At 28.9% G+C, this 17,442-nt stretch overlaps 1 protein-coding gene across 1 annotated transcript in view; it reads right to left on the bottom strand.

Moving 5' to 3' along the window:
* The window catches only part of LOC112594951 (serine-rich adhesin for platelets), a 236,069-nt gene that overhangs the window by 64,896 nt on the left and 153,731 nt on the right, over positions 1 to 17,442 (bottom strand). Inside the window, 1 exon segment of the mRNA XM_025339980.1 lies at positions 5,056 to 5,174. Within this exon segment, the coding sequence (XP_025195765.1) occupies positions 5,056 to 5,174 (119 nt within the window).

Raw genomic sequence — 17,442 nt, 5'->3', positions numbered from 1 at the left:
GTGTTAAGTACCGGGGCAGGTGCTATATACCCGTCTGACTGTAAGTCGCCGCGCAGACGCAACTAGTTTTCTGTGGGGCGCGGGGCGGGGGCGGGGGCGGGTGTAGCGAGGTCTGGGATAGGTGTGTGATTCAAATGCGATTATCGCAAGTCGTTGATTATAATGTTGTTCACGTCATGTGTTAATGAAAATGTATATTTGTCGTAAGCCACTTGCAAACGTTATACAGATTTAAAGTGTAGGTAGTGAGAATAGAGTGCATGCGGTGATGTTTCATGCAGATTAATAAAGAAAAGATAATAATATTATAAAGGTCGTTCCATCCCCTTCTCCCTAAAAAACAAAAAAAAATGTTTTTCAAATCCCGCCCGTGACTGGTGGATTCGGGAAACGTCGCGTCGGCATTATAATTCAGGGGCACTTCTCGATTTTACCTTTTAGGGGCGAGTGCGCGAATAATACCGAAATTATATGAGTGTTATTTGGAAAGACATTATCTGATTCACGATAACAAATTTAAAAAGGACCACCACACATAGATGATAATAGTTTTAGTAAATAATATTAAAAATCAGTCATTAATCGTACGGAAAACATTTTTTTAAACCTATCGTTGTAAGATTGTCATGAGACGCCATCAGATGGATTGACCGTCGTCCGTGACACGTTTGGACGTTGCTATAACTTAACTGTTTTCTTTTTATTTTCTAACGCCCACCCGTTGTGATGCCACAATTACTTTCCCTCTATATCCACTGACTTTGATCCGATTCTCGTTACACACGATAGCTAATAGGTATAAATCGGAAATGTGTAAATGGCGTACGCCAGTTGAATAATAATGATAAACAGCACTAAAAAAAAATCTTCTGTTTTTTTTTTATAGTATTTTCTTATCCACAAACTGACAACGTAGAGAGAAAATAACTGCTTTGAAAAATATATTTTTGTCCCTGTGGGACCGCAAGGCCATTGTCGACGGGAAACGAAACTGTGAAGTAAACTAATTAAAATGGATTTGATGGTCTTACGGAAATAAACGGTAAGATAACATAGTAATAAACGCCAAAATGCAGAAGACCCTTTTTTGCGGTGGACGTTTAATAACAATACTACTACTGTTTGTTAGGACGATAAAAGTATGTAATATATTAATGTATTTGTGTATATACGTAAAATAAACATGTGTGGTAGCGTAAGTCTATGTCGAAATTATCATCATATCGTAATGTTAACCAGTCTACGAAAAATCAGGGGCATTAGTTGTTACATTTTTAATTTTTTTTAATTTTTATTTTATTAATTTCCACGGTGTAGTCGAAAAATGTCCGTTGATTCAAAACATTTATTTACACCACGTTTACATCCTACTACAGCGCGCACCGAAGTAATTGTTTTATTTCCTTTTCATTGTACACGTTTCCCGTGACCGTATATATATATGTATACGAATTTACTACGCACTAAGCACTAAAATTTTATTCGCGGTACTTTTTTTTTTTTTTCACCGTGATAATATAATGTCGGAAATGAAACAGTAGGATTTGGCGTATTATTATAGAATCACCAAAACACGAGCACGGTCGGAAATACTAACGACTATTGTTCAAAGAACAATCCGGATAAAGTTCTCTCGTCGTTTTCTATACTGGAACGCTAATGGCGGAGCGGGGCAGGGTTCTGTTGGAAGTTGTGTGCGCGCGTGTGTGTGTGAGGTTCGAGGGACGGGAGGCGTGGCGTTAATAGATTTATAGCTGTATTACAGCGCCGAAATTATTGCTCCGGTTTCCCTTCGGCTGATATACGACCTAACCCGGTGTCTGAGTATGTATGTGTGTGTTTGTATGTGCACGCAAGCGTGTGTGTGTGTGGGAATCCGCCCTCTTGCATACCTGGTTGAGTGTTTTCTTCCTTTTATTTTTTTTTCTTCTCTACTCCTCTCCTCAACCTCACGGCTCACCGTACCAATTCCGATGCACGTTATCGGCAAGAGAAACAACATACCGAAAACTAAATCATTGACAATCGATTGGGTTACGGGGATATAAATCGGTATCGGGATCGGAGACCATCCGAAAGGCTTGCGAGTCTATCCCCGTCGGCCGATCATCTTGGCTATTGAGAAACCAATTTTAGCTATCATTTATCTCGGACGGCAGGTAAGAAGGGCGTCCTCCGGGGAATCCTGGTTCTGACTATAGGGTTCGTTTAAAATATTATCGAGTTAGAGGGGACGAAATTGTTATTTCCGTCGCCATTCTACTGACGGCGATGGCCAATTTCGTGATACATATTTTGCGAGTTGGTTTGAAATACATGAAATATAAGTGTTCCCTGGTGACAATATTATTTTTCCTCTAAAAATGATTTGGGACATAAGTATTTCCAATGAATTTATATTTACAGTATCTCAGAACTACAGAATAATTGTCAATCAAAATTCTATCAAAAATATCAAACTTTATTGTACGAATATGGTATTCTATGCATTAAAATATTAAAATATATATAGATAAATAACTTACTATTACACGCTAAATATTAAACAAAATAATAGCAGTACATAAACAACGTTTATATTATAAATGATAATTTATTATTTAAAGTGAGTTTTTTTTTTTTTTTTTTTAAGGACAATTCTATTATTCGTAAACGTAATATAGTTATATCGATATTGATTTTTTGGTCCATATAAAATAAATATTTATAACTATTTGACACTATAAAGAAATGTATTATTTTACTGAAAATCTATTGTTATTCTTCGGGATTGCAAATTTATTTTATGTAAAATGTATATTTGACAATTATTTTTTTTTTCATTTATAAAAATTAAATTAATTAATTTTATTATTTTTATGAAGATATATTTTAATATTGTATCGTCATATACTGCATAATGATGATCTTTTTGTAATTTATTTAAACAAAACTCTCAAAACTACATTTTGAAAAATACATAAATAATATTCTAAACTTTAATTACACAGAACTCGAATATTATGATTGCGCTATGTTTAAGTAAGGTTCATCATAAATACACATTTCCAAAGTTTATGAAAGATTTAATAAATGTTAATATAATATTAAATGCTTAAGTTTAGAGTAATGTATTCTAAACTAAATATGAAATACCTATATGAACATATCTTAAACTATTTATAAAATATGTGTGTTTAATTAAAATAGTTAAATAATTAATACACTTGACTGTTCAACTTTTGTTATTAGAATATCGGTGTTGATCCTTTTAACGAGTTTGAAATTATTTCGTTATTAACTGCGTTAAAACTTAAAATATTGGTATTAAAAATACTATTGTTAAAATTCGTCATATTATTATGCATTTATTTAAATAAAATAAGTATGTATTCTAAACACAATAAATTATCTTACTAAAACAATGATTTAAAAAGATGTGTACGATTTAACTAGAATATTTAATTTTAATTATAATGCTCATTTATTAAGTAAACATTTTAATTTTAAGATGAGTTTGATGTTAGAACCATATTTTTGAAACGAAAAAAAAACTATGCATTGTTTTAGTAGAATTTTAGTGAATTTAGTTCATCCTTGTCTGACCTACATTACGAATACATAACCACAGGTCATGCGGGTGAGCAGATGGAGAGGAAATGTCAAAGGATTTTATTTTTAAATAAGAGAAACATTGTCGAATTGACGTTTTCTTTAGTTGGCATTTGGATGTTTAAAGGTTACGTACGGTATATTCGCTCCATCAAATGGACAGCCGCAAGGAGCGTGATAAAAATGCGTATAATATATACCTGAACGATACGTGCGTGGGCTCTTGTGTGAGGGCGTGGTGGTCTTTGTCCGTTTTTAATTTTTCCTACTTGGAAAACTCTGCACGTACCATAACTGAAAACGAGACTGTTTATATATGTATGTATTATTACATATGACGTAATTTTCCCGAATCACCAATTTATCCACTCATCCACCCAGGGGTGGGTTGTCACCCATTTGGTTTTTAACTCGCATAGGTATATAACATTACCTTTGGGTGTTGGTAGATAATGTGCATACTCGATTTTCCAGACAACGACACTGCCATACATGTGATCGGAATACATTTTACAATTTACGAAAAAAAACACTATGGGTCTCGGGTTTCTTATGCGAATTTATTTTGCAATAAGTATTTTTATGTTACTATTATTATTAATGGCACTGAAATTAAACCTATGCATGGTGTAATATGTAGATATTCTGAGCAGCTTGCATTGCGGTTAGGTCACGAGTGTGTATGTGTGTTTGTTGAGGAGAGGGGTCGGAAAAATACCATTTATGTAATAATATATCATGCACGCTCATAGGTACTTAGGCAATAATATCGATGCGGTTATACTTATCCCAGGCGGGGTTACGTTTTCAATTTCCCGACGTAATGAAAACCGATACTTGTCGATATACGTAAGTCAGGCGCACCGGCTAAGGGGATATGGGGTACAACAGTCAACCGCTGTATGAGCGCGAGCGGGACCGTTATGGTGGCTATTGCCGGCGACTAGTTCGGTGGCGGTGGCGGCAGTAATGGGATGGTGTTGGACGTTGTTGGTCGGTGAGTCAGAACGGGTGGCTGGAGGGGTAGTAACGGTGGTCATGGTCGCGGTGAGAGGTAGTGGGAAACGGAGAGAAGGTCACAATAAATATGAAAAAAGGTCCTATGTGAACATAAATTATTGTTAGACTACGACCGTTCTCGGAGGTTTAAAAAAATTAATAATAAATAAATAAATAAATAAATAAAAATATATCTATGTAAATACGGTATAATTTGAAAATATCAACCGAGACGGATGAAATTATGATCGAGTGTGTATGTGTGCGGTGATACGAAAAAAATATATAATATAAAACATAAAAAATAAAATACACAAAAAAAACTAATATTTTTCTGGCGCACTTAGAATAACAGGATGGTTTGACGGTTCAAACGCCACACACATAACATATAAGTATGCTGTATTTTACAATCGTCTATTTTAATATGTATAGAATATAGATAGTTTATTTTTCTTCACTTACAAGTGGTCTTGTCTTTTGAAAGCTTTACTGCAAACGCTGCACACGTACTTCCTTTCATCACTGTGTGTCAACTTGTGTTTGGCCAGTGCAGACGCGTTCCCAAACACTTTCCCGCAGGTCTGAAATACACGATTTTTAACGGTTAATAAGTTAATAAAGTCATCATAATATAATCGTAATATAATATAATATATCCTCGAGTATTTATCATTAATTTTCGCCGTTACGATTATTGTATTATAATACTATTTTTACAGTTTTGTGTGACCAATACTTGAAAGTAATTTGCGTATAAGGAAGACCATCGCGCGTTTTATATTCATGTACGTATAAAGGAGGATAGTAAGTTGAATGACGGAGTAGATTTTTTCTTTTTAATTTTTAAATATAATATTGTTATATTTATCATTCACAGAAGAAAAATGTATGTGCTACCGAACCCTACGTATTTTATATTGATGCTAAAAGCTATAAATTGTGTGTACATGACACGTGTTACGTTCGAGATTAAAATCTGTCACACTCTGAGTGTAGACAACATGCACTTTAAAAATATATTATTACTTGTTGTAGTTGAGTCTAAAGCATTTAACTGTCGTCTGAAGTTAGTGAATTTATTTCTAAATACCTCCGATACGTGTTTTAAAATGTCAGTGTTAAACTTAATATTTTCTCCGAAGATATTCCGGAATTGATTTCTAGAATATAGTTGCTCATGTTAACTGGTAAATTAAAATTGCGTCGCTATATTGATTGCTGCTGATACTTTTATATAATAACTACACATATATTATATTTCAAAATAATATACTTATTTCAGTGACAAAATATATTTTTAATACTTCTCTGTTATTGCGAGTCAGTATTAAACTTTTAGGTAGATCGTAGGTATGTATAATGACATTTGTTGGTGACATTTTTGATTAGAATAGATTTCACGTTGTATTTGTTTGTATAGTTTTGTAAACTTTGTCAAATACTTTATTGATCTCATGTACATGTGATAAACAAACATATAATACATGTTATTGACATATTATAAATACTATACTAAAATACAGCATTTATATATATATATATATATATTCACACAATGTAATTCAACTTCAAAACTCCATTAACATTATCCAAATGTAAAATAAACGATTAAGTACATTTTCACAGAACATATTACGCTAATGTATTCGTTTGTGATATACACGATGATATAATACAAAATTATATTGTGCGTATTATTTTTAACTTTTTATCGTAATGTAAATTTTAATTATCGGTTCTGCCAATTAAAACACTACCCTTATCTATTTCACAGTATTTGAAATAAGAATAATATAAAAAAGATTGGTTAGAAGATCCGATAATTCGTATTTGTCTTTTGTCCACTCCAAACGTTATCTTAACGAGATTAATTAATTATAAATTCATGTTGCTGCAGCATTTACGATTGAACAGAACAAAAAACTTGCAATTGCTAGCCCCCACCAATTTATTATTATAAAACGCTCGTTAATCAACGATCTTAATGTCTTCTTGAAGAATTTTAACGAGCACTCGTTAAAAAATAAAAAATAAATAAAAGTTAAACAAAAAAGAAAGTGAACTACTGTCTTTTAGGTGGTCGGATAATAGGGGTGAGGGAAGAAATGAGATTTTACTTATTATTTGAATTTGTATACGTAAATTGTGTAACAAAATGAGAAAAGTCCTATTAAAATTATTAGGCACTTCTAATTTTTGTACGCAGAATGAATTGAATGTACATTTAGAAATTAACCGTTTAAAATTTTATGGATTATTGTTCTAAGACTTCAAGTCACGTTGGAATAAATTGCACTTCCTTAGCCCGCTGATTTATAACTCTTCCTCAATTTATAGGACTTTACAAATGTCCATTAAAGGTGTTCTGTAGAAATGTTTTTACTCTCATTGCACTTAGACCCAAATGTTAGGTTACTTTTCATCATCTCCTTTGCCTTATCCCATTTAGTCGCTGTCGGTTATCCGTTTTTATATTTAATCTTGCTTTTACAAACACTATAATATTTTTACTAGATATTACGCTTTATATAATATGTATCATATAGTTTTTATCACAAGTTCATAAAAATTAAATCGGTTAAATTTAATTATTAAGCAATATTAGTATTTAACCAATTACATATGAATTATTATTTTTTAAATTGATGTGTGTGTTTCTAATTTGTTTTTGTGAGAAATTTATATATTTGGCAACATTTGAATTTGAATTCTGTTGGCATGTTTATAAAGAAATATTAGATAAATTTTCTGATCTAGAATTTACAGTCGTTTTATTATATCAAACATATTTGGTAACAATCATGGTATACTACGGTAAGGGTACATAAACTGTACTTAATGTCACATTAAAGAGTTAGTAAATTATACATGTTAAAACTAAAATCAAATAATTGATTATAATAATAAATATATTTAATCTATAGTAAATAGTTATAATGCCTGAGGAATACACAAAAAAGTGAAACTTTTATTTTTAAATAAACAAAAATAGAAATTCAAGTTTTAATATTTAATATTTAAAAATTCATGTTTGAGAAGATAAATATGGTTGAGCACTTGAACCAACGTCGCCTTTTCAAAACTAAAGATCTATTTGTCTCTATAATGAATGATGAATGTTATCCATAGAAACTGAGAAAATTTAGCTTTCGTTTAGCTCATTAGTAGGGGAAATACAATTTGCATGTAGAGTACTTAACATAACGTTGTTGGTTTTTTGTAAAATCCTCTTGAAGTGAACGTAGTTTCTTTCTGATAAAAAAAAAAAAAAAAAATGATAGGAACGTATTATAATATTTTACTTAGGTGCTTTGGGAGGTGAACGGATGGAACGGTGAGTATGGTAGACATAGCACTAAGGTTTATTATTATTATGATTATGATTATAATGTTAGGTTGCGGTAGCTCTTTTTGAAGTGGCTTATTATTATTACGATTATTATTATTATTTAACTTCGGAGAACGAAGCGATGTGGTGGCTTCATTTTGATTCCGAGGGGTTGTAAACAGCAGCCGGCGGTCGGTCCACAGTCAAATTTAATGAAACACATAACTTTTAAAACTTTAGCCGGCAGCGATATTAAAACATAGTGTGCGTGTGTGAGAGTGCGGTATATCCCGTTATTTATTTATATCAGCCCACTCTCTTTGATGTTATAAAATGCAAATGTTCCCGATGTCTTCGTTAACCTCCCACTTGTTATCAGACTTTTGCTTTAGAGAGAATAGTGTTAGTTTTTACTATTTATTTTCGAATTATTGTTATACATTTACCATCGATGTTATGGAGGTCATATTGATATAGATGAATATATAATGTAATAATATTCATAGCCGTTTTGGTGATAATTGTTCGAAAATTGTGAAAAAGCTACAAAAGGTTGACCTTTGATATGTGAATACATGAATAATACCGTTTATATTACTTTAATATATTTGTATGGCGATAAATCGAGTGAATTTTATGAAATAATTTTTAATGAGATCACTATTATTTTAAGAATATTTTAATATCATGTATAAAAAACGTGAATAATTTAAAATAACATTTAATAATTTTTCAACAAAGATTTAGTTACTTTAAATGAACGAATGAACTACGTATAGATTAAACGTGCTATGACAATGGATTTAAATAATTGATGAGAATTGAAAGTAAATCATTGTACGTATCAGTTGTTCAAATGGCAATAACTCAAATTCGTAAAGGCATATATAAATAATAATAACATTGATAAAAATCGATGTTAAATCAAAGGGAAAAAATGGTAATCTTATATTATATATTCGATATATTGTACACGGGATATTATGGAGTATCGGAATCGGTGAAAATTATGATGACACAGAAAATCATCAGGTAAAAGATAATATGGAAATTAAGTCAATGTGTTTATGTAAATAAACCTTGTACACATAATGTACTAGTTTAGTCTTGTATTATTCTGTTATTCTAGACATCGAAAACGAAAATGGTTTATGATTTTTTTTTTTTAAATTTTTCATAGCAAGTTAAATTAATCCAACTTAACAAATTTTAGTCCGAATTTATTCATAGTAATTATAAATTTTGTCTCGTGATACCTGTTTTATAAATATTGTACTGTTATTATTGTTGGACTATTATTTACCTTTTGGTTTCTGGCCTATTTTTATCTTGTACGCAAATACAACTTTGTACTTATCATTGGTATTGAATCGTTGTATTTGGGATTTCCGTTGCATTCATTCAAAATATCTATATGGTGTCGACGGCACGTTCACTTATGTAAATGATTTGTAATAGATTATTAAACAACTCTGTCAAAAGTCTTCATTGTGAATATTTTTCTGTGTATTTTTAGTCTGGCAAATTATTTTATGTGACTAATGTTAAATTAACATGATTTACGTGGGTGAACATACATTGTAACGAGAATGCATATTGTTTTTATTATTATTATTATTATTATTATTATTATTATACGGTAAAGTAAAGGGTTCAAAATGATACTACATGTATATTGTATATGTAATATGTATACTTGTGGCAATAGTATACATAATATTTGTGTTGTAAGTGCTTAAACAAATAATAAACTATTATTTATTGCCAACAATAGAAATTTATATTACCTTAATTTATATTGCATACATGTTGATTAATTTAAAACGGTCTACTCGGAGTTTTAGCGAGTGTGTACTGTATATTATAATATACTCTGTAGACGAAAATTAATAATTTTGTTTTTTTTTCTCCTCTCACTTCTCAATAATCGACATAACCACTGTTATATTATGTAATATTATTATTGTATGATCTAAATGGAATAGACTTGTTGTATTTATGTGTTTTTTTTTATTATTTGTAAATGGAAAACGTGATTTATAATTTTTTATATCGTTCTCTGAAATGGGGTTTTATAATATTATATAAATGTAAACGTATTTTGAATATTTCGATTCCGTGAAGACCATACTACTAAAAAATTGTTGGCGAAGAATAAATATTTTATGCAAATTTAAGAGGAACGCAGATTTATGTATATATTTAGTAGAGAAATCAACAGTTGATTGACCGTTTATATAATAGTGGCGAGGAAAAAAAATTAACAAAATGCGAATATGGAATGATATAATAAAAAATATTATGTTGATCACCATTATCGTCGTCAGTACGCCGATGATGTGGTATAATGAATTACTCGTGTTCATTACGATGAATGTCGTTTCGGCGTAGTTTACGCGTGGTAGAATATTATTATTTTTCACAGTTTAATATTAAAATATTATGGTAGTCGGATAAATCGTTTTCGTACTGACGACGTCAAATTGGAAATGGCGCTTTTGGAAAATAATATCGTTTCGAATCGAAATCTTTGCAATGCATATGTGCATAAAATAAGAACGCATAAATATATTGGTAATATATATATAAGTGCGAAACAATATATTATCCGGTGAAACTTCTCGGGGCGTTAAACGTTTTTCATTCTTAGCGATTTACTATATACTTCTCCTACCCGTTTTTGTCTGCCAGCAACATTCAATTCCAAATAGTCTATGTATAAGGGTACATTTTTTTTTTTATGATTGATAGTTTTTCGGTAGCTTCTCTCAATCTCACGTGCCAAATATCTTAAACACGTCATGAATATATCATTACTTCAAACATCTATGTATGACTTGCGCAAACACTTTTACGTTTGTCGGTTGTTCTCAAAAAAAAAAAAAAAAAACATAGACGGGTGTTTACGAAGCAATATTTTTAATGGTCTTTATACAGTTTTCAATTTTTATCGTTCACTCCAAAAGACATGATTGTCGAAATTCAAAGTCTTTTGTGTTTTTCTCAAAAACATATAACCGTGATCAGATACGGATACATGCACACTCACATGTGTATTTTATATTACAGTAGTAAATGAGGTCATGTTAATTTATTACACTTATATATATTTATAGCGTATTATAACTTTTTAAGTAAGTTCAGAATAAATAATTTAACTTTAATGTAATACGGAATATATATATATCACTTATTGAATAATGATAAAATAATTTTCTACCGAATAAATGTGAGTAATATTGGTGAAAAAATATAAAATGATTGAATATACTAACAAAATTATACAATAACATAATTTATTTAATAAACTATCCTTTAAAGTCACATTAGGTTATAATTTAAAATTTATCAAAAAATAATAAATTGATATTGATTAAGAGCTCTGATAAAATAGCGAGAAGTACAACAACAATAATTAAGATTTAATTATTTGTTCTCTGAATAGTATATCTGTTGTCTTTTAGATATTATTGTTTGAATTAAAATAACTGGTCAAAAAAATAAATTGCATTAATAAAATACAGTAAAGATGCATAAAGTGTTAAGTTATTTTTTCGTTTGTAATTATATATTTATGCATTTTCGTGTATACTTTTAAAAATTAGTTTTCTGACGTAATATAATATTATTTATTTTACAATCGGAAAAAATATAATTTTTCAATTGATTAAAAAAAAAAAAAAATAAATTGAAAAAGAGATTTCAGTATTTTAATTTTTTCACCACAAAGAGGATTTGCCGTCGCCAGGGAAACGTTTTAAAACCGTCGTTTTTCATGGTAAAGTATTGACTGGGAATCAGCAGTTAGTGGTGGGAGAAAAGAGGGTTACGTCCCTATTAACGGCCAGCATTGATACCAGAAAAGGAAATTTAATTTTTTTTTTCTGTTTCAAGTTTAATTATAAAATTAATATATGATTTAAAAGAATTTTAGTAGGTGCTTACAGAGAATGAACAAAAATCAATGCATAAAAACAAATAAATCAAATAAATACGTTCTATAATACCTCGTATAATAAGATATTATTTTAAGATATTATAACATACTAGGTAATATCGATTGATGTGTTAGTTAAAAATTATTAAAATATTCGAATTGCGTATAGTACAGATTTCGTGAACAATTAGTACGTTAATTGTGTATTATTTGTGCGCGGTGACATACTACAAGTATTGTAATTCGAGATAGATATACGAAGAGGAGCCATTAGTGAATCTGATGTTTGTATAAGCAAATATATTATGGTGTATTTAATAGGATTATAATAATGGTTATTAAAATAGATTATTGGTAGATGCTGAAAGACATAATACTTAGAAATAATTTCGAAACGTTTAATGTCAAGATGATATTATTATATTTATTATATATAATCGCTTAGAAAGTCACAGGCAATTTATAAATAAGAAATAATTAATTGTTGTTTTTTTTTTTTTTTTACTTTTTGTTAACACTACAAATCTCTCTTGGGACGGGTAGTCTAATGCTCGAATTAATATTTTTTATCTAAAAAAAAAATCTGTACAACAATTTAGTGGATAATAATATTAATACGCATTAAAAATCGATAAATAATTCATAGTCTAAAGTTTTTGTCAGATTAATGAGACCCAAGAGACACCAGAAATAAATCAGTTGGGTCTATGCTGGACACACAGTTATATAATATATGCATGTTGTGTCATTGAATATCCTTTGTTATTGTTTTTTTTTTTTTAATTTACAATCCTAACATTTTGCATAAATTCTAAAGTGAAAAGTTAGTATAATAATAATAATCATAATAATAATAACAACAACAAAAATCGTTATGTATACAATAGTTTAATTTTGCAAATGGAATCCAAGTAGAAATGATTAACGTATCAAATTTTCTGACATAGCATGTAATATTTAAAATCATTTTCACTTTCTTTGACATAAAACAAAATCTATTGTTAACTGATCAAACTTATTCAATTTTTTTTCAAATGATACACGTGATAAATTCATGTCCTTTAGATTTAGATTTTCTACACATCTTGATTCATGATAACCCGTTAAAGTGTAGTCTGATTCAGTTCGTGTTTTTAAAGTGACTTTTCCATTTTTTATCATGACGTTCTCACTGTTAAAGTGTACATTTTCCCGGCATCTCGTTAGCACTATATTCTCACGGTAACAATGAATATTTTGATTGCACGGCGTAAATTATAGGCATTTTAGGTACACCGCTGTTGCGTGTTCATTTTTTTGGTGTATCGTACACTAATACGTATAATACTTAGTTGGTTACATAACACAGAAGAACAATGTTAAACTATACTTATTCAAAAAAATAATTAAAATAATTTTATCCAATTCACTATCTTTGGATCAATTTTTGCACTGATTTTCCAGTAGAACGTTGAATTATAAAAATAACTACTAACGTATCAGTCAATTCCACTGAACTAAAGATGACGATTTAGAACAATAAAAAAATTGGTATCATACGAAAAAAATGAAACAGGCCGCTAATATATAAAAAAAATGAGTTTTTTGTATTATAATTATAGTGATATATACATATACTGAATTATATAAAACTGTGTTTGAAATACGAATTTGTATGAATACGGGTTTTATCAATTTAAAAATACAAAAACCTCTTATCAATAGAAGGGTTCAGAACTTAAAAACAGGGACATACTAATATTAAATATCTTTCATATGTGCATATTATTATTTCCATTATTTTCATTACTATATGTTTTTATTATGGTGAGGCGTTGGTTAACAGAAAAGGTCAACTTTAATATTCGTATTTATAATGTCATCAGCTATTTATTAATATACTAGCAAGTTCTATTCTTGATTGGTTTGCCAGATAATCACTCATATTTAAATGAAAAAAAAAAATAGAAATAAAATTGTTGATATTTTATATCAAACGTGGAAAAATATATAAAAAAAAGTAATATATTTTTGCGTAGTATATGCGGAGTTGTTGAAATTAAAATAATTTTATACTTGACGTTTGTTGCTATTTCCTTATCGACGAGGTAAATGCAAGTAATTTTCCAGAAAATTTACATTGAAGGCGATAGTGTTATTCGTATTGCTCCTAGTTTTTAATGTTGCTGCCGTCATTGCAGAAGTCATTTCGCGCACAGCTACTAATAATAACATGCTATAATATTACATACTTTAATGCTACAGTGACTACCATATTATACTATTATTACCATTACTGCTATTACTATTATTATTATATACTAATACTATCACTACTACCACTACTAACTGGTATTACTATTACTAATACTATCGCTATTTCTACTGCCACTGCCAGTTTTGCTACCGTACACTTCACTCGATTCCCGACACGCATTTCTTTTTTAAACGTTGTTCCGCAGTCCGGAAAAAAGCACTGGCTCGTGAAATTGTTCGTTGGCAAAAAAAAAAAATTAAAAAAAAAAAAAAAAAATAGCGAAAAAAAAATGAATATTAAAAACTCGACGTTAGCGTGAACGCGCGCGCTTGGGCACCAGAGCGAGCGGGGGATGAAACGGCGAATACCAAGTGTTACCCTGCCACGATCGCTCCAACAAACCCGCTCCTACCCTTCCCAATCTTTCTACACAGGCATGCCGGGCGTTTGTGCATTTTACCGGAAGCGGAACGATCACATACACGCTCCGATGAAATTATAATGTTGACGATATTTTCTTTCACTTTACCCCTGTCTACCTGTTCATTGGTGTTTATTTCGATATTTTTATATATTTTGATTTTGATTTTTATTATTCGCGCGATTCGGTAGTGCCTATGAAGTCAACGTTGTCGTTACAATAGTTACCCGTTTTCGTTTTGTCAAGATAGTTTGGAAGCAAACACGACTAAAATATTTTTAGTCACATGGATACACAATCGAAAGCTATGTATTCATCAACTAAATGTATCCTTAGATTGGTTCAAAATGTGCATAAAAATGAGTATTTTATGATTTAATTGTTAAGGTGTATAAGTGGCTAACTTTGCAGAACCACTCTTAATCGTGTTTTTTTTTTAAATATCTTTTTGTATTTGAGTTTGATTCACCATATTGTTGGGTTGATTTAATTTTTATTCTAAGTTGATTTTTGTGTCAGCAATGGTCACATGTCTTTGCATACTTGTAGGATTGTTTACGTGTATTTACGCTTATATATATATATATATATATATATAAATATATATATATTTATTACTAATTTACGACAGCTACCGTAACTTTAATATACGATTTTTTTTAGGATAATAAATTTCGATTCCCAATGAAATGGAATATTTATCTTTCTAACTTGTTTACCCTAAATTGTATATAATGCATTTTATCGCGTAATGACAATAGATATTATAATAATATCTGGACAGAGGCCAACCAAGCATTATAGTTTAGGCGTTAAAATGTTTTTAAAGCTACGATATATTATATGACATGATGTATGTTTATGACATTAAATACTCACAAAAGAGGTTTGTTTATAAATAATATTTTATGAAACTTTTTTCGTATTTATTATTAATAGCCTTAATATTATTTTTGAGAAACTACGAGAGAGTGCAATAGATGAATTAAGTAATGTTTTAACACCTATATAATAAAATATAGTAGTATAAATTGAAAGTATTGGTTTATTATTTAAAATAAAAACGTTTTTTGAGTACATTTATAACTAAAATTATTTATTTATTTTAATTTAGATTTGTTTTGTTGAAACCTTAAATGTTGTTTATTGAAAAGATATTGGAGCTTTTATTCATTAATATCCGTATGTTAAAAAAAAATATATATATTTTATTAAATATAATGAATATATATTTACTTAACAACATACTATGCTTTCAAAATAAAATATTTTTAGTTATTCAACTAACTTTATTACGAACAGCATAACTTTAAAACTAATTATTTAAAATTTATTAAGCACCAAATGATTTTATAAGGGAATTTTGTTAGAAGAATTTAGATAATGCTCACTCAATAGCAGGGTAGAGGTGTTTATTTTACATGTAATTCATAACACTTTTAATTTTAAACATTGAAATAAAAAATAAATGACAATACATTTTCTCATAGTTTCATTATTTCAGACGATATGGTTAAAATTATATATCATGTCAACTGTTTCCGCAACAGTTTGAAAAAATAAACATACAACTCGTAACAAACTGAAAAATATTGTAATAAACATTTGAATAACACAAAATAATTATGTTAAAACTTGTAAAACAATATTTTGAAAAGCAGCCGTTATTATAATATAATACTCGAGATGCAGAAATCCAACGCATTGGATTTGAATTTGAATTTAGAACCTATATATATATTTAACCACTAGGGACAATTAATATAAATTGGTGAATTTCTGAGAAAGCTGAATCCCTTATCATAATTTCACGATTTGATATATGACATGCAAAAGCCATCGTGTATACAATTTGAAAGATATACCTATAGTATTTGAAATATAACCAAATCGTCAGGCATAGCACATGTTATGATCGTGGCACTGCATATATTATGCATGTTCTGCTTTCTATAGGTATTAAGCCATTTCGCAAAATATGTTATAATTTTTATAGTTAAAAATATAATAAATTTACAAAATATTTTTGAAATTTAATTATTTGTTAGGAAAACACTTTGAATCATCTGCAAATGATATTGAGATATGATAATAAACTATACCATTAATGTGTTTAATAACTAACCATGGAATATATTTAAAGTATACATTTTTAACGGCATTTATGTCTTACAGTAAAATTAAAAAAATAATAATGGCACTATTCATACATAAGTTAAATTAAAATATTATTTAGTTTTAAATTTACAAGTAGCATTTAAAAAATATTCAATATTGAATAAAAATGTAATATATAATACATATATTTTTTATTTTTTTTTCATATAATATTTTTACATTCATGTAAACATATATTGTTGTTATACTTTCTGCAACGTTTTTTTAATTTGAAAAAGATAATCTTTAAATTTTTAATTATTAATTATTAAAAGATAAAACGTAAATAAAAATAAAAAATAAAAATAAAGTTGAGTAATTAAAATAATTTTATTCTTAAATATCTATATGCGTTTATTTGTAATAATAACGTATCTTGTGTTTATAATATTATGAAAAGTAAAACAGTATACTTAAATATATTGATCCTTTGTTACAAATTTAGAATAATAGTTTATACTTGATCTAACAAAAGCATATTATGTAGTAGTAATATCAATATGCGCGTTTCAAGAATACTTAAAAGTTTGTTTGCAGCCGATATTTAAAACGCAAAATCATTCGATTTTATTAAAAAAGAGAGTTGCAAAAGAAAACGTGCTAGCTAATTGGTAAAGAATTTAATTTAATTTTACATTAACCCTCGATTCATTTGTAAGGAAGTTTAAACAAGTTTATGAAAATAATTTCATCGACGTGCCTACATAAAAAAAAAAGTATAAACTATGGAAACTTCAACAAGATATGAGACAAAAGTATAAAAATAAATA

The sequence above is a fragment of the Melanaphis sacchari genome, unplaced genomic scaffold, assembly GCF_002803265.2.
Source record: "Melanaphis sacchari strain LSU unplaced genomic scaffold, SCAv2.0 Contig24_pilon_pilon, whole genome shotgun sequence".
Classification (NCBI taxonomy): domain Eukaryota; kingdom Metazoa; phylum Arthropoda; class Insecta; order Hemiptera; family Aphididae; genus Melanaphis; species Melanaphis sacchari.
The sequence above is the reverse complement of the archived record's forward strand: the minus strand, read 5'-3'. Positions and strand labels throughout refer to the sequence as shown.